The following is a 26,810-nucleotide window of genomic DNA, read 5'->3' as shown; positions in this document are numbered from 1 at the left end:
AAACGGCCCAGCCTGGACGTGTCAACCTGCACACCTCTCTTCTGTTGCCCCCTGCCTCCCTTCATCTAATCAGTCACTAAATTCTGTGGAGCACACGCTTTCTCAGTCTCTGCTTTATCTGTTCTGATGTCTTCATACCTACAGTGTTCACAGTCTGTCTGGATTGCTTCCTTCCTAGACCATTGCAGCGGTCTCCTTACTGGTCTTCTTACCACCAGCCTGGGCCTCACCGAGTCCATTCTCCTCTCACTTGCTGTTGCTCAGTCGCTCAGTTACGTTCGACTCTTTGCAGCCCCATGGACTGCCCTGCCAGGCTTCCCTGTCTTTGCTGTCTCCTTGTTCATACTCATGTCCATGGAGTCAATGATGCCATCCAACCATCTTGTCCTCTGTTTCCGCCATCTCCTGCCCTCAATCTTTCCTAGCATTAGGGTCTTTTCCAATGAAGTCAGCTCTTCGTATCAGGTGGCCAAAGCCATATTTTTGCAAAGTTGTACAAACATCATGTCACGCTTTTTGCAATTCTTTGATGCTTGCTAGGACCCTCAGAATGAATCCCCATTCTTTAGCTTACGCTGAGTTGTTCAGGGCATACTACTGTGGCTCTTAGAACCTTCCAGCCTTTTTATTCAGACATAGATAATTTTATGGACTTTTGGAAATTTGTCTTACCAAGGCATGCCTCTGTGGTTCAGACAGGCATATGATTTGACAGAGAGAAAGCTGGTAAACAGGACAGTTTGGTTGAAACCTAATTTCCAGTTTTGGTGTACCATAATGATGGTGTACTCACAAACCCTTGTCTAACTGGGGGATGGCTTCTCAGCTGTGATTTTTTTTCAGTCAGTCATTTCTTCTAAGGGTTTTTCAGAAAAGTTGAACGTTAGAATGACTCAAAAAGATAAGTTGGAACAAACCAAATTCCAAATCAGCATTCTAATCAAAATAACCTAAATATTCAAGTTATTACAATTGCTTAAATAAAATATAGTAGGTTATGTGATGGTATGTAAGTTATATGTGTGTTAAATATGCATTAAGAAGGATCTAAAAGGATGTACTAAAGGGTTGTCAGTAATTCTGCATGGGTGAGATTGTGAAGATTTTGATGTTTTTTGCCTTATCAGTATATTCTAATTTGTCTTAATGATCACATACTACTTTTGTTAAAGACCATACAGAAACTAAATACTAGTACTATTCTTAATCCACAAAACCTGTCAATACTAGAAGAAAGACTGAAATATTAACTCTTCACCAAATTCTTGCTTTTGACATAGAATGACATTAACCCTATGATTTTCTATTTTCTGTAATACCCTGTTCTCTCAAGCTTAAATGTCTCTCCTCATTCATCACCCCTACCATCTGATTCATTTTTCAGCCTGGTGTCTTCTCCATTCTTTAAAATTCTAAAACAAGTGTCACCTTCCTTGAGAAGCTTTTCTTGACCTCTTATCTGCTTATGGTCAAGGGTCTATGGTAAACAGTGGCTGGCTCACAAGTCAAATCCATCCAATTCTTCTACTGTCCAGTCTGCAGACTAAAGAGAGTTTTAACATTTTTTAATGGTTGAAAAAATGATCAAAAGAAGAATATGAACAACACATGAAAATTCCATGGAGTTTGAATTCTAGTGTCTACAAATAAGCTGTAGTCGAACACAGACATGCTCATTCATTTGCATATGATCTGTAGCTGTTTTCACCCTATAATGGCAGGGTTGAGTAGTTGTGACAGAGACCAAGTGGCCCACAGAATCTAAAATGTTTAAATATGTTATACAATATTTTAAATATCTCTGGCCCTTTATAGAAATTTGCTAACACCAGTTTTAGAAGATTAGTCTTCCTCAGTGCTCACAAAGGACTCTATACCTACTGAAAATTCTGGAAGGAATGAGGGTCCTCACTGTTTGGAAGTGAAAGACACTTTCTAATTCAACTTGATCTCCCCAGCATCAGACAGAGAGCTTCAACCACAGGAGGCATCTGATAGGCACACAGTGCCTGAAGGAATGGTGTCAGGTCCCTCCCCTCGACTTGTAAGTGACATGAAGACAGGCAGTTTTATCTCCTTTGTTCACTGCACATGCTCGGTGTCCAGAAGTACTTGGAACGTGGCAGGCACTCAGAGAACAGTTGTGAAAGTTCAGTGCCTCAGTGTCAGTGCAATATTTCTGAGTTTTGTAATTCTTAGGTCAGGTCTTTGACTTTTACGTCTACTATTTGACGACTGATGAAAACAAAACCCCACCTTCCAAACCTCAGAGAAACAAAGAAAAGACAGTGTGACCTTCTCACGAAAGGAAGTAGTTAAGAGGTCTTTTCAAGAACATATCGATTTACCCCTGTCTATGGTGCCTCTCAATCACGCACTGCAGTCTGTTTTTACCTCTTCCTCTCCCTCACTTGGAGCAACTGCATCTGGGCAGGTATTAAATCACGATCCTGCTGACACTGAGTTATTGAATACCTGTGGCAGCAGGGCTCCAGACGCAGAGTGAGACTCAGCATTTTGGCCCTGTTTCAACCAGGATGAGGTGTACTTTAAGAGATTAATGTGCAGATATAAATCATGGTCTAAACACTCCATCTGGTCTTGGACAGCCCCTCTCCCAGTGAGCTGAACGCTCTTTATAGCAGATGAACTAGCTAGCTTTTATACCAGCTCTGTGAGTTTGCAGGGACGATGAACTTGGGATTCCTGTTCTGTGCTGAAGAGTCATGACACCTTGCCTGGCTCCAGTGGTGTCTTCTGAAATCACATTCTAAAAATGCTTTCCTTGAACGAAAAATATGCCAACTTAGCGTCTGACTGTATCATACTTGTCTTATTAGGGGCTTTACAGTGTTTTGAAGGTTGAGTATGGGGGTCTGGATGCTGATTTCCATTTTGTTAAGTGCCTTATCAGTGCATGCTCCTCTCTCTCGAAGCCCAAAAATTCCCAGCAAGCTCACAATCTGAAGGAGGGGATATTTGTCTCCCAAACACTCGCATTTGGCGAGAAGGCCGAGCCAGTCCCCACAGCCTAGCATCTCCTAGCAGCCCAGGAACTAGCCTTTTCCTCTTATCTCTGCACACCCCCTTTTTTCTGGGATTTATACATGGTTTTGGAGAAGGCAATGGCACCCAACTCCAGTACTCTTGCCTGGAAAATCCCATGGATGGAGGAGCCTGGTAAGCTGCAGTCCATGGGGTCGCTAAGAGTCGGACACGACTGAGCGATTTCACTTTCACTTTTCACACGCATTGGAAAAGGAAATGGCAACCCACTCATAAGTGCTTGCCTGGAGAATCCCAGGGATGGAGGAGTCTGTTGGGCTGCTGTCTATGGGGTCACACAGAGTCCGACATGACTGAAGCGACTTAGCAGCAGCATACATGGTTTTATCAAAGGATCTATTTATCAGCAACCATTTACTCCTTTGCTTCATCGTGGTGGAGCTGACAGCTCTTCACATTCAGAAGAGCCCTGTTCTCATGCACACACAGAGGTCAGGGGAAAGGAAGGTCAGTCTTGGCTTTCTGTGCTAATTCACTACACACACACACATGCTTGCCTTTTAACAATCTATATTTTAGCTTTTATTTTTGCACAACAGTCAGTTCAGTTCAGTTGCTCAGTCATGTCCTACTCTTTGCGACCCCATGAATCGCAGCACGCCAGCCTCCCTGTCCATCACCAACTCCCGGAGTTCACTCAGACTCACGTCCATCGAGTCCGTGATGCCATCCAGCCATCTCATCCTCTGTCGTCCCCTTCTCCTCCTGCCCCCAATCCCTCCCAGCATCAGAGTCCTTCCCAATGAGTCAACTCTTCGCATGAGGTGGCCAAAGTACTGGAGATTCAGCTTTAGCATCATTCCTTCCAAAGAAATCCCATGGCTGATCTCCTTCAGAATGGATTGGTTGGATCTCCTTACAGTCCAAGGGACTCACAAGCACAATTGTGAACACTCATGAAAAGGGGTAAAATACTGAAGTCACTGCTAAAGGAAACTGACATTCCCACTGTCCTTTGAAGCACAGGGAGCCTTAGGACTCAGTCCAGATGGAAGCAGAGACATGCAGCGATGCAGAAGGAGCATGCATGGGCTTCTGAACAGTCTCCCATGCATCCCCAGCCCCTCCGAACCTGGTTTTCCTTGTGAATTAAATGGGAAGAGCACCTTTTAATGTTGTGAAAAGTATACAACTTAGTTCAGAAAAAGTCAGTCACTCCCCACACAAAGTCAGGAAGTAATTATTAAACGGGTGACCCAAGAGCTAATACTCTATAGGACACAAAGGAAACATTGCTAATCAAAGATAATGCGAAGGACTTTAGAGGAGATTTGTAGCTTTCGTAAGCTGGAGTGCAGCATCAGGTGGAATGAAGGTAATCTCTGACAGATCTTTCTCTTATCTGAAAATCCAGATCTTTCTTGAATGAAAGAGAGATGGGGTAGGATGATTGCAAATTGCATGCACCCTTGTCCGTGGATGTGTGTACTGGACGCTGATATCACCACTATGTAGGCAGAGTACAGAGACACACTAAACTCAGGGTCCCCAACCTCCAGGATATAATGCCTGATGATCTGAAGTGGAGCTGATGTAATAATAACAGAAATAAAGTACATGTAATGTTCTTGAATCATCTGGAAACCATCTTCCCCTCCCCGACCCCCTTCCATGGAAAAATTGTCTTAAATGAAATCAGTCCCTGGTTCCAGAAAGGTTGGGGACCACTGCCCTAAACTAAAGCTTATCACAGGGAGAGCTCAAAGGAGACTTGAGTGGTGACTCTTTAGCATTACCCTCAAGACAGCTCTGAATGCAGGGGGCCTATCTTCCAGGTGTTCCCTTAGCACTTGTTCCATCTCTACCAAGAAACTTTCTAATTTGCCATTTTTTCCCCAGAAATAGTTAACTTTAATTATAAATGATTGAATGACTTCTGGGTGTCTATCAGCTTTATAGGTCCAATATTCATGCCTCCAGGATGACAATGGTCAAGTGGGGTCTTTTCCCAAGCTTTTATTAGTATCTCACTACCAAAAAGACCTTTAAAAGGGTTCTTGATTCCAGACCTTTAGAGAGAGCTCTGATCATATTTTCTTAGACATGAGGAAACAAAAGCAAATGCTTAGTACCCAAACCTCTTTTGGGGTGAGAATGTAATATGTTTAATATTTAGCAAAGTTACATACACACCTGACAGATGTGATTATCCACTTACAAAAAATATTAGTTTGCTTAAAAAAAAAACAAAAAACTTCAATCCAAATTTATTAGGATTACAAAAATAACAGCACATTTCATGAACTCATTACAGCTCAGAGTTACCAACACATCCAACATGTTTAAATAAACTGCTTCTTGTCAATACAAATCTCATGACATAAAAAAGAAGTTTATTTTCATATTTACAGAAGAAACATGCCGGTAGTTTCTTAACATTCTCTTTGGAATTAATGGGTGAGGCTATTTTTAAAGTCAGAGAACATCTCAAATTGAAGAAGGTATTTTAGAAGCATCTCACAATACATTTTATCTAATACCAACTGAATAATTCTGCATCCTCTTCTAAAAATCAGGCTTTTATCGCAGAGCTTCTGGAACTTCCACCTACAAAAATAGGGGATTCTCTGTTAATAAAAACAATGCAAATGATAAAGTGAAGAAAAATATATCTGTAGAGTATGACTTTCGCAGTATTTTCCAGAAAGAACTCAGATTGCTGTGAGTGTGTGTGTGCTAAATTGCTTCAGTCGTGTTCAACTCTTTGCAACTCTATGGACTGTGGTCCGCCAGGCTCCTCTGTCCATGGGATTCTCCAGGCAATACTGGAGTGGGTTGCCATGCCCTTCTCCAGTGGACCTTCCCCAGGGATTGAACCCAAGCGGTCTTTTACGTCTCCTGCATTGGCAGCTGGGTTCTTTACCACTAGTGCCACCTGGGAAACCCAGATTTTTGCTGGGTGATGTTCAATTTTTTTATTATAAATTAAGTGTTAAGTCACTTGCAAAAAAGAAAGAAAAGGAAAAAGTCACTCAGCTGTGTCTGACTCTTTGTGACCCTGTGGACTGTAGCCCACCAGACTCCTCCATCCATGGGATTCTCCAGGCAAGAATACTGGAGTGGGTTGCCATTTCCTTCTCCAGAGGATCCTCCTGACCCAGGGATTGAATCTCCTGCATAGCAAGCAGACGCTTTACCCTCTGAGCCACCAGGGAAGTCCAATCACTTGCAACTCGGTGGTAAAATTTTTGTCAAGTGATGAATCTGTTTTGGAGACATATACCCTGATTTCTTATTAAGGAAATTGGGATTTGTTTTTTTTTCTTTTTTAGGTTGAAATGTCTTAAGCTGAGCCTGGCCCTTAAAAGCATGAGATGCCAAGAAGGTGGACCAAGCGCATCTCGCAAACAGAAACGCGCTCTCTAGTGAGCTGCTCTTGATGCTGCAGATTTGGCAGCCTGCTCTGGCGTATACTGCTAAGTGTTAGAGAGGTGATTTGGTACCCGAGTGCGGTGGAGGCTGACTCCTACGCTAGGTGCTCGCCCCAGCCTGCCCTTGGGTTACTTACCCGCCTTAGCTGTTTTATGCTGCTTCCCCGAATAGCTTCCATGAGATTCTCGTGAGCTGATCTCTGTGGGGTAGAAGGTCGGGAACTGTCTTCCATTTTCTTCTCCTGCACCGACCTCAGGGAATTTTTAATTTCCTTTAGGATATTGTTTGGCTGTTTCTTAGCCTTTTTCCCTTTTTTCTTTTTCTGTCCGTTTTGTAATGCCCGCTGGGCACTCTCCTGCTGTTTGATGACTTCCGCAATGTTGCGGGTGATGAGCTTCTTCTCTGCGGGCGGAGGCGGGGGAGGCGGAGGCGGGGGTGGCAGCCTTTGGGGAGCAAGAGGGGGTGGCGGTGGGGGTGGAGGAGGGGGCGGGGGCGGGGGCGGGGGCGGGGGCGGGGGCGGGGCCGCGGGAGACGGAGGGCGGCTCCTCACAGTTTGGACTTTCTTGGGGAGTTTGGGGGACGACCAGGGGGAGTGCTTGGGAGACGCGTAGGGTGAAGAGCCTGGCGTGCCTCTCTGCCAGACTTTGGTCCTAAGGTTGGCTCCTCCGTCGTATCCCTCCTGCTGTTTCTGCTCCTGCATCCGCTTCTGCCGCTGCTTATCCATGTTCCTGGTCAAGAGGCTGGTCATGCTCATTCTTGGTCCTGGCAGCTCGAAATGGTAGCCCAGCCTCAGGAGCGTGGTGTTGTCCCTCAGCAGCTTGACGATCTCCATCTCCACCTGGCTGCCCATGATGTGCCTCTGGTTGTGGAAGCGCAGCTCGGTGAGCGCGGGGTTGTGCTGCAGCGCCCTCATGATGGCCAGGATGCCCTTGCCCGTGATGAAGTTGGACTCGATGTTGACGCTGGTGATGTGCCGGTTGACCCGGAGCATGTCCGCGATGGCCGTGGCCGCGCTGTCGTCGGCGCGCGTGTTGGCCAGGCTGAAGGTCTTCACCACCGTGTTGGCCTTGAGGGCCTCGGCGAAGCGGGCGAGGGTCTGCGAAGTGATGTTCTCGATGTTGTTCAGATTGACTTCCGTGGTGTCGGGGTCGTTGTTTTTAATCTTTTCCAGAGCATCCTCGATCACTGTGGGGTTCCCGCAGGGGTGAATGGCAGCCGGGGGGGACTCCGTGCTCCTTCCACCGTGGCCGTTAGTCAGATGTATGTTTTCGATTTGACTTTTAAATGTCTTTGGCCTCGCGTTGTCAGAATGGACACTATCGGAATGCACAGCTCCGTTCATCCCTTCCTCGTTCGCACCTGTTCTTTCCTCTCCTTCGCTGTCCTCCTCCTCGTCCTCGTCCTCGTCCTCCTCTTCCGTGTATACATCCTCAGAAACCTCACTGTTACATTCTGTAAAGACAAGCTCTTCCTCACTCTCCTCTTTGTCCTCTTCTGCAACCTGAAGAGCAGAGTATCCTCATGAGGTTTGCCGTTTTAAGCACATTGTTACATTTTACAAAAGTAACACCTGGTTTTGCAATATATACATGTATCAGATCATCACGGTGGTCCCTCTAAAACTCACACGATGTGATATGTCAATTATATCTGAATAAATTCTTTAAAAAGTAACACACAAGCAGGTAAGACAAAACTTTCTAAGAATAAAAAGTTCGTCTCCAGCTGCTAATCTCCCTAGTTCAGGTGACCAGGGTTAACATTTCCTTGCATAGCTTTCACCAGCTTTTTCTGTATTCTGCAGAAATTTTTTGTATTCTTCAAAATAAATATCCAGAATTCAGTTGATGGAGTAAGAGTTTGCCATCATTTTGCCAGTGTTTAACAAACAAGCGGGAGCTTCTGCTCTGGAAAACCCTTGATAGCATTCTAATTCTCTTCACTTCCTCTCCTGAATGACTTGGCTCCTAGTCTACTTACAGTTTAGCAGAGTCAGCCATCCCTTGGGGAATCACCCTTCTGTCCTTCCTTATTTCTCCATCCCAAACATACAAATGACAACAAAAATACATAACACATTTATGAGTTCCCTTTCTTTTCTTTAAGATTTTTTTTTGAGGGGACCATTTTTTAAAAGTCTTCATATCAAATTTTTTTCCGTTATTTCTTCTGCTTTGTGTTTTGGCTTTTTGGCCTTGAGGCATGCGAGATATTAGCTCCCTGACCAGGGATCGAACTCACACCTTCTGTATTGAAAGGCAAAGTCTTAACCACTGAACCATCAGGGAAATCCTTGGGTTCCCTTTCTTAATGTTGAGGAATTCTTCCTCCAATCTGCCTCCTACAGTCTCTGTGAGCCCAGAGCCTTCTGCCGTGTCCTATGTCAGGGCATACAGAGGCTGGGCACCTCCCTCTAAGTAGAGCCTGGCATGGGGTCTCAGAGACCACACCACCTGGAAGCTGAGGCTGTATCTGTCTTTTTTCTGAGGAAAGAAAACAAGGGAGCAGGTCAAAGCTCATCTCTATGCAGAAACTCATGTGGGTCATCCTTTGCAGCAAATCAGCTTGAAATCTCATGTTATCACTGGGTTAAATGAGATGGGACTTCAGAAGACATGAGGTGGGAAAGTAATTGCCTTTGGCACTAACTACATTTCAACCGTCACATGGAACAGCAGAGAACAGTAGAAAAATCTTGAAGCAAGCCACTGCCTCAGCCTGATGGTCTTAAATTATTTACCAGGTATCAATTATGAAAGACTTTCAGTCAAACACAATTTCACTTCATCTTGGTCTTTCCTGTTTACAAGATTTTGTACTGAGAAGTTCAGCTGACCCCCCCCCCCCCCTTACTCTTTGCCTCGCTACCTTTTCTGATAAAATAAAAATCCGGTAATTGCTGACAGAGTCCAATTTTCCCTAATGCTATCTTTTTAATCCTTTAGTTTCTCTAAAGCCCGGAGACCCTTTCCTGTCTCCAAAGCCAGAATTCTTCCTTCTACATGGGAATGTTTTTGATCCCAGCCTCCTGCTGCCCAAGGCACATGGAATGAGCTTTGGAAAACACTGCGCTGGTCTCCAGGTTTGTTTGCCCAGTTGCTGTCACAAAATAGCCTCCAGTTATCCGCTTGTTTGGAGTGGCAGGCACCAAGTGATGGCCTGAGGAAGGGGTCAGCCACTCGTGGGATGGCTTGTCCAGTCTTAATTTACTCCCTTGTTCAGGAGCAGGAGGGAGAGTGACACTGTGTGTATGTGTCTGTGTGTGTGTGTGTGTGTGTGTGTCTGTGTTTAGCTGTTTCAGTATTTGGAGAAAAGGAGCCTGTCTCAAAATTCAAGGTATACTGCCTGTCATACCACTGTTAAATGGTACCCCTCTAGTTTTTCAAAGACCTTTAGGCTTTATCTGCAAGAAATGTTTTTCTCTTAAATATATTTGCAGAGATCCTATCTGAAACTCTTATCCAGCAATGAGTTGTCCTGTGATATCTCAATGACATTTCCTCCAGAAAGCCTTCTTTGACATCTCCTCAAATTATCTTTGTGATGTGATCCCATGATGCTGTAACTCCTCCAATAAAGTATCTCTTTAATTATTTGGTTTTTTCTCCCAAAAGACTGTTTGCAGGGTGACAAAAAGGATCATGTCTGTTCTCACTTCACACAGTGCTCAGCAGGTAGTAGGGGCTCGGTAAAATTTGTTAACTGAGTAGCTCTAACTTGACATTGGTTAACAGCCTCTGGTGTTAACAGCCTCAGGCTTCCTGTGACTCAGTTGGTAAAGAATCCATCTGCAATTCAGGAGACCTGGGTTCGATCCCTGGGTTGGGAAGATTCCCCTGGTGGAGGGCATGGCAACCCACTCCAGTATTCTTGCCTAGACAATTCCATGGACAGAGAAGCCTGGCGGGCTATAGTCCATGCGGTCACAAAGAGTTGGACATGACTGAGCAACTGATACAAGACAGCATAACAGCCTCTGAGTCAGGGGAGGTCTTGGAGAAGAGTACAGATGGGGTGGATGGAAGGAAGGTGATTGATTGTCTTGGTTTGCCCCGGGGCTGAAAGGTATTCCAGCAAACAGTTTTGCATTCTAAAATCTACACAGTCCCAGACAAGCCAAGATGGTTAGCCACTCTAGTTGGGGGACATCTCAGAGAACAGCAGAAGGGAGAAAGGTATCCAGAGAAGAAGGAAGAATGATGTTAAAGCAATCACTGCCCACTTTCAAAGTAATTCTCTCATTTGGACTGACTGCAGTGTTCCAGATCACTTATCTACAACTGCTCTGGAGTTAACCCAGATCCTTGCAAGGCCTTCCCTGGTGGCTCAGATGGTAAAGAATCTGACTGCAGTGCATGAAACCTGGGTTTTATCCCTGTGTTGGGACAATCCCTTGAAGAAAGGAATGGCAACCGCTCTAGTTTTCTTGCCGGGAGAATCCCCATGGACAGAGAAGCCTGGTGGGCTACAGTCCATGGGGTCACAAAGAGTCGGACACGATTGACTAACACTTGCAAGAATGAGGGTGGAAAGGTCAGGGGTGGGGTGAGGCAGGGAAGCTTGAGGCACTGAAGGGGGAGATAGGGAGAAGCGAATATGGGTACACTAAAGGAATAAATACGGCAACAAGAAGAGGGTGGCCAGCCATTTCTCTTCATTACTTCCCTGGCACCATTACGTGAAGCAGGAGGCAGTAAGCGTGGTTTCCCATTCTGGTTCTGGTTCTACCCATAAAGAGCTGGTTTTGTTTGTTGTGTTAGTCACTAAGTCGTGTCCTACATGTGGTCACAAACATGTGACCCCATGGACTGTAGCCCACCAGGCTTCTCTGTCCGTGGAATTCTCCAGGCAAGAATACTGGAGCGGGTTGCCATTTCCTTCTCCAGAGTGTCTTCCCCACTCAGGGATCCAATCCACGTCCGCCTCATTGGCAGGCAGATTCTTTACTGCTGAGCTACCAGGGAAGCCTCAAAAAGAGCTGGTTGATTTTAAACAAATCACTACATCCCTGGGATAGACAGTCTCAAGGAAACTGCAGTAGAGTTGAGCGGTTCTCCAACCACAGGGTATGTCAAAAGCACCAGGGGCACCAGGAGAAGCCACACAGTGCTGGGCCCCACTCCCAGAGTTCTTCATTCATCTGGTCTGGGGGAGCCATAGAATGAGTTGGAAGGTCCCAGGCGATGCTGATGTACCCACATTCTGAGAACTGCAGTCTTTGTGCCAACAGGACTTGGGTTGAATTTCAGCTAGAAGCTGTTAATCTCAAGTGCGTTTCTTAACCTCTCCCAGTCTCCCTTCTCACATCCGGAAGGTGAGAGTTCAGTGAAGTAATGTGAATGTATTTATTGTCACCTATGCCTGACACCCAGCAGATACTCAGGCTCAGGGAGCTGGACCTTTGGGTCTCCAGGGCCTCTTGGAGATGTTTAATGCAGGATAAGTTTGTGGGAGTCCAGGTGGGCAGAAGCTGTCATTCAGTAGGTGTTGAACATGATTTTCATAAATATTTACAGCCAACAGCAGCCTGAGAAGCATGACCCCTCATCTCCTTCTCATGGTCTACACTGGGCCGCTCTTCACTTTCACTGTCACCCCTTGCCCCACCCGCCCACCAGTCAGCTGCTCCGAGCTTTTTCCTGGAGTTGAAATGGGTTGACACCCTCCACTGGCAAACTTCTGCTCAGCACTCCTTGTGACTCTGGAGACAACTTGCCAGCAGGGAAAGGGGAGCGGGAGAAAAGTTAAGTAGCTGAGAAAGGAATCAAAGTTCATCAACACACAGCCTCTCTAATTGAGCTGATAAGCCATTGGCAGGGCTCAGGGATCAGCAAAACCTTTGGCAGGAGCAGGTGGGTTTCATCAACAGCTGACAACAGGCTTTGTCCTTTGTTTTCCACCCATCTCAATACGTTATGACATTAAAATGCCTTTGTTGGGTGATTACTCCAGTGGCTGTCTGTCCTAGATATTATGAGGTAATTTTAATCTTTCTTATTAGGGAAAATATTGAACTGTTAGGAAAATGTGATACTTCCTAGATTTGACTAGATTTCAGACACCCATTTCCACATCAAAAAAAAAAAAAAAAGACCTTAAGTTTGTGGAAGAATTGACCAACCCAAATCCTGGCCCATTTTGTGTATCCTTCCTTCTCACCACCACCTTCAGACCCTCAATGCAGGTCGCCGCTGTGGCCTTGGCGAACCCTGGCCTGATTCTGGTGGCCCATTCTGCAATGATTGACATGGACAAAACTCACACATATCTTGCTACAAATGTGGCCCACACACTCTATCATCAAGATCATCTAACAGTTCCTGGATTAGTACTATGAAAGCCTTGCCATTGGCTTCAGGCCATTTTGATCTTAGATGATTCTAGTAGAGCACACAGGTTTTAAACTCTTGCTCCTGACCAGTGTTCTTCCACAAATTCAGGAATTTGTTATTTTTATATTCTTATTGCCATAACTATCTTTCCAGAGGTTAGTCTTTTGAACTTCCTTCTGTGAATGATTTATTTGACAAATTCAAATTAACTATTTCCTGGGCAGAGAACAAGAGCTTAATAGACCTGACCTCTAATATAAATGCATTTTCTGGCCTCAGAATCACCATTATAAAATAGGAAGGAATCTTAGAGATCATCCTAGCAGGGATGCTTAACCTGGAGCCTTAGGAGGGTTTCAGGATGTGTGCCATCATTTTGAAATTCTATGTAAAATTTTGTATGTTTACACAAGCACACATGCATTTTCTTAGGAAAGTCTTTAACCTAAAGATCTCAAAATGGTGGCTGAAGAACACCCTCCATTGATATGAAAGAGAACTCTGCAGAACTGACTCTCTGTTCAAGGTCTTACAACTTCGGTGCAGAGCGGGAATAAGAAATAAGGTCCCCTGACTCTCAGCCCCAGATGTTACTCACCACCCCATGTTTCCTAGTGTTGGAAAAAGGAATTAGTTTTATTGTAGCCACCATCACAGTCCAAGCAACAGATTACCCACTATTGTCTTTATAGAAGAAAATACATTTACTTAGCTGCCATATACACTTATGTTATTGCCATATATATATATGTATAAACAAGTATTATGCCACATCCTTAACTTATAACTCAAATTAGACTGTTGTTTGGCAAAATATCTAAACCCGTGCTTTGCTTGTGAATTATTTTCCTCTTGAAGATCCCATCCTTGTCAATCACGGGACCCCCCCCCAACTAAGAATCTTTCATATAATCCATTAGGTTGTCATAAAAGTTAGATGACTATTTCAGCCTGAGAAAATTTTCAGTAGCAGGTGCAAGTGGATTACAAGAAAAGTGATGAGGAATGAAAAATTAGAAAAAAATAAGAGAGATTCCTGGGTTCGGGGTTGGGGGATTGGGAATAGCTAAGGAAAAAAATCCAAGAGCCTACCTTTCCACATTCCCCCAGCCTCTCCTTCTCCAAGAGTTTCTGGGACTCCTTTTCCCAATAGGCCATCAGCGCCTCTCTGCTGAATGTCCCTGTGGGGGTTTTCTCGGTCAGACTCTTTTGCCTCATCCCCACCGGGAGGCTGTGATCAGGTTCAATGTCGTCCAGCTCCCTCTCTAGCTCCTTCAGCTCCTCAGCTGACAGGGAAGCCAGGAGTTCATCCTCATCGATGGATTCATATTTGCTAAGTCCTCTCCTGTAGCCAAAGGTAGACATGGTCCCTGCTTCGTTAGACCCACAAGGAGCTTGGGGAACCAGGCATTCAAGGCAGCCAGCAGCAGGCAGGGAGGAGAGTGGGCAGGCCGGTTAGCAACTGGTGCTGGGAGTGCCTGCGATAGCCTTTTAAGAGTGGTGATACAGGCTGTGACAATGCAGAGAGGGGTGAAGGCATAGGCTGTTTTAAGCATCAGACGTCAGCTAGACATTTGAACACAAAGAATGTCACATCAGTGGTGGATGGAGGTCTCAGAACCAGTGGGGATTATTCACATACTGGCCAGGGACATATTTAGCTGAGCCTAATGGCTCATGAGGACAGGCAGACAGGGCTTCGGATAGGAAGCAACCGGCTTCTTACTTTGTTTTCAAACAACAAGAGGGTAAAAATGTATTTCTAAAATGGCTTGCTACCACCACCATGGTCATGAAAAGATTCTTTTCCTATAATCTTCCAGGGTGAGAAATGACTACACATGCCTTTAGAGTCGTTATTCTGGTTCTCCTAAAAAACATATCGTGGTTGGCACTGATGAGGACAGAAGGTTATAATGAAAGAGCATTTTTCTACTGTCATTGCATTTTGCAGTTTACAAATCATAAGTCCTGAGAGATGACTTACGTTAATTATCTCCCTTTACAGATTTTGGCAAGTGAGGCTCTGAGAAATTGAGTGAAGTCAGACAGCTAGAAGGGCGGAAGCCTTTGCACTCTCTCTCCTCTGCACAAAATGGCTTCCTTCTCCTCACCCTAAGTGTTAGTAAACAACTTGATTCACGAACAAAACTCCCCAAAAGACAAATAACAATATTGGACAAGATTTATTATGAACTGACACTACGCCAGTCTAGTGCTAAGCAGTTTAAACATTTATCTCACTTAATCCCACAGTCCCATGAAGTGTATACTATTACCCATATTCTACTAGTACAGATTCTGAGAGGTTAAGTAACTAGCCCAGGACCACAGAGCTAAGAAATGGTGGAGCTAGAATTTGCAACTGGATTTGTGTCTGGGCTGAATACTCAAGAGATGCTAATTTGAAATTATATACCTGTCCACATTTTGGTGAATGTGATGAAATACACACACAGTTTACAGGGTTTCATAAATATATCATCCTAGCATACAGATACATGAACATCTGTTAAAATGTATATATATAGAGAACTATATATGTGTCAACACAAATACATGACATTTTGTCTATACATTCAGTAGTTGTGAATGTTTGGGTTGTTTCCAGGTTTGGGGAGTTATAACCAATGTTGAACACTTACTGCAAGTCTACGTAGCCACATGTTTTTATTTCCCTTGGGTATCTAGTTCGCAGTAGTGGAATTGCTGAGTTATATGGTAAATTTACTTTTCATGAAACTGCCTAATTATTTTCCGAAATGGCTGTACCAATTTACTTTCCCACCGGCAATAAGGAGCATTCCAGTTTCTCCACATCCTAACATGTTTTTGCTGAAGTGTTGGATTATAGCTATTTCAGTGCCTATGAAATGGTATCTCATTATTGTTTTAAATTTCATTGCTCTAATAACTAATGATGTGTGCTGTGTTTAGTTGCTCAGTCGTGTCCAACTCTTTGCCACCTCATGGACTGTAGGCTGCCAGGCTCCTCTTCCATGCAGATTCTCCAGGCAAGAATACTGGAGTGGGTTAGATGCCCTCCTCCAGGGGATCGTCCCAACCCAGGGATCGAACCCAGGTCTCCCACATTGCAGGCAGATTCTTTACCATCTGATCCACCAGGGGGCCCATAACTAGTGATACTGAACATCATATGTTTACTGGCAATCTTATGTCAATTTTGGTAAAACATTCATTTAAATCTTATGCTCATTTTTAAATCGGGTTGTCTTATTACTAAGCTATAAAAATTATTTTTATAATCTGGACTTTATCAGATTTGTAGCTATTATCTGTCATTCTGTGGATTGTCTTGAAAAGTAAACCTATTTAATTTTGATGAAGTTCAGTTTATCTATTTCTTCTTCTATTGCTTGAGCTTTTGGTATTATAACTAAGATATCTTTTCCCAAACACAGGATCTGAGACTTACTTTTATGCATTCTTCTAAGAGTTTTACAGTTTTGGGTTTTCAGAGGTATATTACACATTTTGATTTAATATTTGCGTCTGTGTAGGGTAATGGCCTAAATTCATCTTTTGTATACAGATGTCCAATTGTCTTAGGATTTTTTTATTAAATTGCATTGGTGCCTTTGTGGAAAATTAATTGGTCAGAAATGTAAGGGTTTATTTCTGAACAGTAGGTTATGTTCTATAGATCTCTAAGTCTATTTTCTTAAGACAGTACCACCTAGTCTTAATTATTATAGCTTTGTAGTATGTACTGAAACCAGGAATTATAAGTTCTTCACTTTTTTTCTTTTGCAAGAATGTTTTGGCTAAGTATTATGGTCTTAACTCATTATGAAATTCTGTCTCCCAAAATAACTATGACTCTTTTCAGTGATACTACTAGGATAATTATGATATTAGAAATGATGAGTTCATTGTTTTTTTATGGCCTTTAGCATATACCTTTGTTATAGCCTTAGTGATAATACATTTTTTATGTGAAAATAGTTTTGATTTTTGGAAATGACATCAAATATTATATCCAAATCTGATGAATAAGATGAGTTATTCAGCTGAATAATAAATTTTAGGTTAAAAGATGAATTATGATTACAACTGTATAAAAACCTCTGTTTTTTTATAAAAAAGATGAAAAATACATTAAAATGATAGTATACTTTTGTTTCTTCAACAAGTATGTATTAGGCATATATGATATGCTGACCACTATGTAAATTTGAGGTGCATAACTGTAAAAATATGAAATTGTGTTTTACTTTTTCTCTCTTGTTTATAGTTTTTCTATAATATTTTAATATTATTTTCATCTGACAACTTATTGAACATACATTACCTGTCAGATTCTAAATTAAGTGCTGGCATTAGAGCATTGAAGAAAACCAAAAGTAAAAATTTCTTCCTTCATGGAGTTTACAGTCTCACTGGGGGAAACAGACAATATGTAAATAAATGAGTAAATACAGAACGTACAGACAGAAGTTCAATGGAGAGAAATAAAGTGGGATAAAAGGGAAGAAAGAAGATTCTGCAGGTAATATTTCAAGTAGGGAAGATCTCTGTTTTAATAAGATGACTTTTAAGCACAGATCTGAAGTAAGGTCTTGATGCAATAATACACAGTTAATATGACTATAAAATAATGACTGAGATATTTTTGGAATCACAGATTCTCAGCTTTCAAAGTGACTTGGAAAAACATCAATCCTCTGTGACTTCTATAAGTGGTCATTTAGTGTTTGCTTGAGTACTTTCGGTGAAAACTGTACATTACCAAAAACTCCTTCCTTTGTTGGAGGGCTCAAATCACTACAACATCTTTCTTTCTATTGTGTTAAAACTGATCTCTTTAAAACTCACCATAAATATATTTAAGTTTTCTCATTGGAACAATGCAGAATAAATATGTTCTCATGTGAGTTTCTTCTTCCAAATCTTGGGTAGCCCATGAATGACTCTGAAAATAACTCTGGAAAAGGAGACATTAAAGTGTTTTGCTCTGTGGCAGCATCACTGGCAAAAAAATAATATTATGGCCTCTCAAGACACTCCATGAAGAACAATGGTCATTCAGACATCCTAGTATATATATTACAAATCACTCTAATTATGATAAAAATCACAGCTCATGGATGATCTTAGTTCACTGGATCCCTCTTTATGTTTTCTCCGCAGACTTTAAATCCATTGGATAAAATTCTGTTGACTAATTGAACACCAATGCCTGACTCTGGCCAGACCTAAGTACAATGAAAAAATTTAGATTTCTTTGCAAACTTGTCTGCACTGAGAGGAAAAATCTCAGTCAAAAGTTCTCTAAGCATCACCATTTTCTATTTTGTGATTTTTAACCTGATTACATTGTGTTTTCGAGTAGGATTGTTTTTAGAGCCATCAGTACTACAAGCCATCTGAAGATTTACATTTTCTCTTTAGAACAATCTCTCTCGGAGAGAATTATTTTCATGCTTCTTGATTGTCAATCAGATATACACTATTTCCCAGGACATCAGCAATTTTCTTTTTAGTGAAAAGAGTTGTTGGTTTTTTTTTTTCTTTCAATCTTTTTCCCCCTTTGACTTCCTCTTGAAAATGCTATTATTTGTTTCTTTATTCAATGTCCATTTACCAGATGTCTGCTGTGTGGATAGGTGCTATGCTGGAAGCTAGGGTTATAAACTGAAAAATAAAAATTGATCTAGACACTGCAGCCTTCAGGAGCTCTGCTCCTCATAGAGAGGCAGACAGCTGACAGTAACACAGTGCAGTGACAGCTCCGCCGAGGTGCCAACAAGAGTAGAGCTGTGGAATAAATACAGATGAAGAAGCAAGGCAGCCCACGTGGCTGCAGTTGGAGAAGTCACAGGAACCATAAAGAGATTTCCTGGAAGAGAGAGAAGCCTCTAAGCAATCACACAAGAGTATGAAAATAAAAACGCCAACACAAACAAAGCCAGGCATTGTTCAGTAGAGATGAGGAGTAGGTGGAGCTAGGCAGAAACTGGCCCTGGTTCTTACTTCCCCTGCAACTCGTTTTGTTCCCCTCCTAGCCACCACCATCATGGCTGACACCTGGTAAACACATATAGATGCTGAATATTTTATATTTGAAGGGTCATGTCAAGGAGTTTTGGACTTTATTACATCTAAAGTTAAGTAGAAATCTCTAATGTTATACAAGCTACCGTTAATCCCAGCAAGTGTCCTGGTACTAATGGAGACTCAAGAAGAGCAAAACTCATCAGCACCTCCAAAAATCAGCACTATGGGCCCTGCCAGCAGAGCTGGTATTTCAGTAAATAATATTTTTAGGCACCTCCTAACTCCAGTGGTGTGTACTAACTACTTCAGCCTAACCCTCGATAATTGAGGGAGACCCTCCCTTTAAGGTGAGTTTCTTGGCTTGTGGCTTATGTGCTTTTGGCTCTTAATGTTCAGAAAAGTTGAGAGGTCAGTTCAATTAAGTCCAGCCTCTCAGTCATGTCCGACTCTTTGCGACCCCATGAACCGCAGCATGCCAGGGCTCCCTATCCATCACCAACTCCTGGAGTTTACTCAACCTCATGTTCATAGAGTCAGTGATGCCGTCCAACCATCTCATCCTCTGTCGTCCCCTTCTTCTCCTGTCCTCAATCTTTCCCAGCATCAGGGTCTTTGCAAATGAGTCAGCTCTTCGCATTAGGTGGCCAAAGTACTGGAGCTTCAGCTTCAACATCAGTCCTTCCAATGAACACCCAGGACTGATCTCCTTTAGGTTGGACTGGTTGGATCTCCTTGCAGTCCAAGGGACTCTCAAGAGTCTTCTCCAACACCACAGTTCAAAAGCATCAATTCTTCAGTGCTCAGCTTTCTTTATAGTCCAATTCTCACATCCATACATGACCACTTGACTAGTCAGACCTTTGTTGACAAAGTAATGTCTCTGCTTTTTAATATGCTGTCTAGGTTGGTCATTAACTTTCCTTCCGAGGAGTAAGCGTCTTTTAATTTCATGGCTGCAGTCACCATCTGCAGTGATTTTGGAGCCCAGAAAAATAAAGTCCGATACTGTTTCCACTGTTTCCCCATCTATTTCCCATGAAGTGACGAGACCAGATGCCATGATCTTCGTTTTCTAAATGTTGAGCTTTAAGCCAACTTTTTCACTCTCCTCTTTCACTTTCATCAAGAGGCTCTTTAGTTGTTCTTCCCTTTCTGCCATAAGGGTGGTGTCATCTGCATTTCTTAGGTTATTGATATTTCTCCCAGCAATCTTGACTCCAGCTTGTGCTTCCTCCAGCCCAGTGTTTCTCATGATGTACTCTGCATATAAGTTAAATAAGCAGGGTGACAATATCTAGCCTTGATGTACTCCTTTTCCTATTTGGAACCAGTCTGTTGTTCCATGTCCAGTTTTAACTGTTGCTTCCTGACCTGCATATAGGTTTCTCAAGAGGCAGGTCAGGTGCTCTGGTATTCCCATCTCTTTCAGAATTTTCCACAGTTTCTTGTGATCCACACAGTCCAAGGCTTTGGCATAGTCAAAGCAGAAATCAATGTTTTTCTGAAACTCTCTTGCTTTTTCGATGATCCAGTGGATGTTGGCAATTTAATCTCTGGTTCATCTGCTTTTTCTAAAACCAGCTTGAACATCTGGAAGTTCACGGTTCACACATTGCTGAAGCCTGGCTTGGAGAATTTTGAGCATTACTTTATTAGCATGTGAGATGAGTGCAATTGTGCGGTAGTATGAACATTCTTTGGCATTGCCTTTCTTTGGTACTGGAATGAAAACTGACCTTTTCCAGTCCTGTGGCCACTGCTGAGTTTTCCAAATTTGCTGTCTTATTGAGTGCAGCACTTTCACAGCATCATCTTTTAGGATTTGAAATAGCTCAAGTGGAATTCCATCACCTAAGGTTCTGTCAATTGAGTCTTTATTTTCTTTAATAACCCCCACATTTCAGGAAGAATTTGGTAATTTCAGGAACTGTTCATATTTCAAAATATTTATATGCAAACCATTATACATAGAATGGATAAATAACAAGGTCCTAGTGTGTAGTACAGGGAGCTATACTCAATGTCTGATGTAATAAGTCATAACAAAAGAAAAAGAAAGTTTGTATAGGCATTTTTAAAATTTATAACCACAAAGAAAAGTATATATTATAAGAATATATTTAATAAACCTTTTGATTTCCCCTGGTTCTTGGCTTTATTCTACTGTAGGCACTTGTCACTCACAAATTTAATATACGTAGTTTCAGTGATTTGAAAGGACCCCAAAGGGCCAAGATTTACAATAACATGTAATTTGACTGAGCTAATATTTGTGTCCTCAAGAATTCTTAAGAAACCACCAATAAAAACTTCATTGGAGGTGGGGAGGAAGTGGGGTAGGAAAGAGTGTTGTCTCATGGCTTGAAAACCTCAACTTGCTCCAAATCAGTAACCTGATTTTCTTCTTTCCACTTCCCCCACCCCAAAGCTTTCACATTTCTGAAAATGGTGTCCTCATCCACCTAGTTCTGGAGCCTGTGTGTCATCTTCTCTCACCAATATTATCATATTCAGTCACAAGCTCTTGAATCCTACTTTATCTGTGCATGCTCTACCCGGTCCCAGTCTAAGCTCCTGTCCTCATTTTCCCTGATGCCCGACATCTTTTTCTTTGCCACCGTATAGCTAGAGTAATTTTTTGAAACCACAGATCTCATCTGGTCATTCTCTACCTAAGACCCTCATACAGGGCTCCCATTGTCCTTCAGAAAGAATCTTTCATCGTGCCCTCTGGCCACTCCAGGAAAAGTCCCCGCTCACCTCTCCAGCCTCAACTTGGGTCACTTCCTCCAACACTCACCCTCAGCCACTCAGAGCTTCTGAACCCTAGGCTGGCTCCCTGGCTCCCATCCCAGGCCATTCGCATGCTCCCTCCACTTGCCTGGGAGGCCTCTGCTTCCTCCTCTCTCTTTTTTTTTCCCTCTGTGGCAGTTACTATTTTATACATTCTTCTTTAAAAATTTTATTTTTTAATTGAAGGATAATTGCTTTACAGAATTTTGTTGTTTTCTGTCAAACATCAACATGAATCAGCCATAGGTATACATATGTCTCCTCCCTCTTGAACCTCCCTCCCATCTCCTTCCCCATTCCACCCCTCTAGGTTGATACAGAGCCCCTGTTTGAGTTCCCTGAGACATACAGCAAATTCCCATTGGCTATCTGTTTTACATATGGTAATGTAAGTTTCCGCGTTACTTTCTCCATACATCTCACCCTCCCCTCCCCTCTCCCTGTGTCTATTCTCTATGTTTGTTTCTCCATTGCTGCCCTGCAAGTAAATTTGTCAGTGCCATCTTTCTAGATTCCATGTATATGCGTTCAGTTCAGTTCAGTTCAGTCGCTCAGTCGTGTCCGACTCTTTGTGACCCCATGAACCGCAGCACACCAGGCCTCCCTGCCCATCATCAACTCCCGGAATCCAGCCAAACCCATGTCCATTGTGTCCACAATGCCATCCAACCATCTCATCCTCTGTCATCCCGTTCTTCTCCTGCCCTCAATCTTTCCCAGCATCAGGGGCTTTGCAAATGAGTCAGCTCTCCGCAACAGGTGGCCAAAGTAATGGAGTTTCAGCTTCAACATTAGTCCCTCCAATGAACACCCAGGACTGATCTCCTTAAGGATGGACTGGTTGGATCTCCTTGCAGGCGAAGGGACTCTCAAGAGTCTTCTCCAACACCACAGTTCAAAAACATCAATTCTTTGGCACTCAGCTTTCTTTATAGTCCAACTCTCACATCCATACATGACCATTGGAAAAACCATAGCCTTGACTAGTTGGACCTTTGTTGGCAATGTCTCTGCTTTTTAATATGGTGTCTAGGTTGGTCATAACTTTCTTTCCAAGGAGCAAGTGTCTTTTAATTTCATGGCTGCAATCACCATCCACAGTGATTCTGGAGCCCAGAAAAATAAAGTCAGCCACTGTTTCCACTATTTTCCCATCTATTTGCCATGACGTGTGCATGCATTAGTATGCGATATTTATCTTTCTCTTTCTGACTTCACTCTTATAATAGGCTCTAGGTTCATGCACCTCATTAGATTCTTTACTCTTAAGTAACACTCCCAAAGAGAGGTCTTTCCTGATTCCTGAGCTCAGCTTAGTTCTCTAAGTTCCCACAAAACTTTATTCTATGCAGCCTCCCACTTGGGATCACTTGATTTGAATTTGTCTTCACAGGAAAGGAATTTTTTCCCAAAGGAAGGAGCTATGTCTGCCCATTCATCATCCCCAAGGCCTACTAAAGTTCTCAGGTGTTTAAGAAGAATGTGTGTGTGTGTGTTTTCAAAAAAAGCACAAAACCCGGAGACTTTCCTGGCAGTCCAGTGGTTAAGACTCAGGGCTCCCAATTTGGGGGTGGGGGTCAGTTTCCCCAGACAGGGCTAGATCTCACGTGCCATCTGGCACAGTCTATAAATTAACAAATAAGATAAAATAAAGTAAAAATATAAAAGAAAGAAAAAGTTGAAAAATCAACTCAGATGGTTTCCAGTGTAGGCAGGGGTAGATCCAGGTCTTATAGAGTCTAGTGATTTTACAGTGGTGGGGACCTATTTAAGAACAATAATATAAAACAAAATTAGTTATAAGAGTGTATAAAACACCGCTACCTCGGTGGCTCAGCAGTAAAGAATCCACCTGCAATGCAGGAGATGCAGGAGACTCAAGTTTAATCCCTGGGTCCAAAAGATCCCCTGGAGGAAGAAATGGCAACCCACTTCAGTATTCTTGCCTAGAGAATCCCATGGATAGGGGAGCCTGGAGGGTTACAGTCCATGGGTTGCAAAGAGTCAGACACGACTGAAGCAACTGAGCAAGCAGAGCTTTTTCTCTTGAAGTGGCTTGCCAGAAATGCATATAGAGAAATGGCACCTAATTATAACCTGGCTTCTTTCTCACACAAAAACCTGTTCAACGTTCCATTACTCCTGGGACTCCCAACACTCACAAGTGCCCAGAAGCTCCTGCTTCATGATCAGTCTGCCTCTGAATGTGGCTCCCAGACTAACAAATTAGCCTGACTGGTCACTATGTGTTCATATCTCACAATGACTTTTTTGTTCATTTCATGGATGCCTTTCTTACTTAAATTGTTCTCAGTTTGCTGATGAGGAAACATGAAAATCATATGCTACAGTGTCATTTACAAAGTTGGGGAACTAGAAATTCCCTTATTTTCACAAGTATCACCTACCTACTGTTAACAAGTTATTCCTAACTTTCACCTTCTCTCTATTTTTGCTCTTTTTTTGTTTAAGAGCTTAGCTCATCTCTCTCATTGTACAATTGCCAGATTACTTCCTGAACTAGATTTAACCTGTTTCTCACTTATGCAGAAGAATTTGGGTTTTCAACAATTCCTATGGCTGGTTGATCCAAAGGCTGCAGAACTAACGCAATGACCTCTAAGGAAGTGAAGCCTCCGACTTCACTCAGTCTGTCTGCTGGGAGCTTCTCAGATAGCAGGAGACAGGATCCCAGGGGGAATGTCAGGCAAAGGTCAGGCCCAGCACAGACAACAACCAAACAGGCCCCAAGGATCAGATGAGAACTGGCAATACTCTTATCAAGTCTTCTCTCTCAGGCTTGGCAGCCAAGTAAATCTCCCAGCTGTGCCAGCTTGTGGTTGTGAGCATGAGTCAAATTTAAAATTATTAGAGCTATTTATAAAGCTAATATCTTGCCATTGTATAACGTTTATAGTTTACAGAATGCTTTTACGTACAGTGTGCCAGGCAGTCCGACATAGTAATCGGATCTCCACAGAATAATTGTGTGTAGCTGCCACTTACTGCGTGTGAGGCAATGCTTGGTGAAATAGATACTATGCCACCCATTTTATAAAGGGTGAAAATGGGTTCTGGGGTTCTGAGAGGTTAAAAAGTCTCTTTAAGTATACCCAGCTACGATGTGATAATTAGTGTTATGTTCTGTAAGTCCAAGTGCTTCTCATGTTGAGATTTTTCCAGTTTGTCATTTCAAAATGTACCAAAATAGAAGACAGATGGGATGAAAGACAGAAATTTTTAATAGCACAGCTAATGCTTTGCCTTGTGTGTAGTAGGTTCAAGTATCCTTTGCTGAAGTAATTCAAACACATAAAGATGAGCCCCGGTGCAAATTAATAGACAAGCTGATAATGTTAAAATTATAAAGACCAAAAAAAAAGTGGTTGTTAGAAAAAATTCAAAAGTGAAGAAAAAATAGCTGAATTTCTTCGATCAGATTTTCCTCCTGAGGCAGCTCATAAACATGGAATTCCATTTATAGAAGCGGGAACAGATTTGACATATATCATATGAAATCCTGATAAAGGAAATTTTACGTGGGGTATCCTGGAAGGTCTGAGGCTTTCATCCATTTCAGTAACCAGTTAGTTGTAACCCCACGTGTTGATATGACAGTTTGGGGCCAGTTTGTTCACTGTGTATTAGGAAGAATGATCGGCACTCAAGACCACCCAAGACAGATTCGTTCCCTGGGAGGGCTCTCTCCTCAGGTTTATGACAACTGTCACTTAAGAAAACTCCAGTCCTGCAGGGAAGTAGTAACAGAAAGGGCAGAACAGCTGAGATTCCACTGTGAAGAGGTGCTAGAAGGGTAAATTCAGTGTCAAAGTCTGGGAATTGTGGGGACACGGTGTGATCTGAGATGGCACAGTCAGTGCTTGAGAGCTGGTGTCTGGTTACTGAGCTTTTTCACTGGCAATTTCTCGGGAAAATCAAGGGCACTGTCTTTTCACACAGACTCACAGTTCCTCACTGACATTTCCTTCCTCGGTTGTCCTGGATTCCTGAGATCCACAGCCTTTTGAAAGCTTGCTTTCTCTGATTTCCCCTGGAATGCCATCCCTACCCCCATTTCTCCTGGCTTTCTTTTCCACTGCACCCCCAGGGAATCCGAACTAGTTCTCATGAGTGTTACAAAACACCCATCCATCCCAGGATACCATGATTCCTTGTTAGTTTATGCCCTCACTTGGACAGGAAATCTTCATTTTTAGCTCTCTAAACTGCATGTTTTTGTGTGTTTTGTAGATAATAATAATAATAGGTGGGAAAGTCGTATTATAAGCTTCATGGAAATGTCAGAGGCTGGCAGAGCAGGCTGTGTTTGTTTGGGTTTGAGAGCCAGTGAGACTGGTGAAAGCAACAGGCACTGCCCTTGAATGCTGTGTCCTCATCTGCTTTTCATGGTCTTATCAGCAGAGCAAAACTAATAAATCATGGGCTGCTAGCGCAAGAACCGAGTGCTTTCCTCTGAGCCAGGTGACTCCATTGTTCAGCTGGGCGACCTCGGCGAGGTTGTAAACATGGCACCACCTGTCAACAAGAGACATGCTCTTCTAGTTTGTTTTTGTGTTGTTTTTTTTTTAAGTGATTTATTCAGATGTAGTTGATGGGCCATAACATTCACTCAACTTTGTGTAAAGTTCAGTCCCTATTGTCAGTAAATTTACCAAGTTGTGCAACCATCACCATGATTCAATTTTAGAACATTTCCCGTGACCTCCCAAAACCCCTGTGCCCACTTGCATTCAACCTTTGTGCCCACCCTGTTGAGCTCCAGGCAACCACTCCTCTGTTTTCTGTCTCTGTATATTTGCTTTGGCTGGACATTTTTATACAAACGGAATCATGCAATAGTGTTATTTCATGTGTGGCTTCTTTCACTCAACATAATGCTTTTGAGATTCATCCATGTTGTAGTAAGTTGCCAAATAGTAATCCATTGTATAGACTGGCCATACTGTCTTTATCCATTCAACAGTTGATGGACATTTGGATTGCTTCCACTTTTGGGTTGTTCTAAACAATGCTCTCCTAATCCGTACTAAAAATGATGTGGTGAAAACAACATGGGATTTGCAATCAGAAACCCTAGACTGCATCCTAGCCCCAGCATTTACTATCTTAGTTAACTGTGAAACTGATTTCCTTATCTATAGAGTGGAGATCTTTAACCCCTTCACTGTCCTGCTCCTACAGCAAAGGGGGATGACATATGAGAAATGC

The 26,810-nt window shown here is 42.7% G+C and overlaps 1 protein-coding gene across 1 annotated transcript; it reads right to left on the bottom strand.

Moving 5' to 3' along the window:
* Positions 1-5,131: 5,131 nt before the first annotated feature.
* Positions 5,132-14,249, bottom strand: LMOD2 (leiomodin 2). Its single transcript, XM_052639151.1, has 3 exons — positions 13,863-14,249; positions 6,575-7,939; positions 5,132-5,613 (listed from the first exon to the last, which is right to left on the bottom strand). The coding sequence occupies exons 1-3, from the start codon at positions 14,133-14,135 to the stop codon at positions 5,587-5,589; spliced, it is 1,665 nt and encodes a 554-aa protein (XP_052495111.1). The 5' UTR covers positions 14,136-14,249; the 3' UTR covers positions 5,132-5,586.
* Positions 14,250-26,810: the final 12,561 nt, after the last annotated feature.

The sequence above is a fragment of the Budorcas taxicolor genome, chromosome 4 (genome assembly GCF_023091745.1).
Source record: "Budorcas taxicolor isolate Tak-1 chromosome 4, Takin1.1, whole genome shotgun sequence".
Lineage (NCBI taxonomy): Eukaryota > Metazoa > Chordata > Mammalia > Artiodactyla > Bovidae > Budorcas > Budorcas taxicolor.
The sequence above is the reverse complement of the archived record's forward strand: the minus strand, read 5'-3'. Positions and strand labels throughout refer to the sequence as shown.

Bases quoted from the DNA above. Each gene is read 5' to 3' on its own strand.
- LMOD2 (XM_052639151.1), bottom strand. From the start codon at position 14,135: ATGTCTACCTTTGGCTACAGGAGAGGACTTAGCAAATATGAATCCATC. The intron at 7,940-13,862 runs GTAGGCTCTTGG...TCTGCTCTTCAG, and splicing joins GGCTGGGGGAATGTGGAAAG to GTTGCAGAAGAGGACAAAGA. The intron at 5,614-6,574 runs GTAAGTAACCCA...CTATTTTTGTAG, and splicing joins GCATAAAACAGCTAAGGCGG to GTGGAAGTTCCAGAAGCTCT.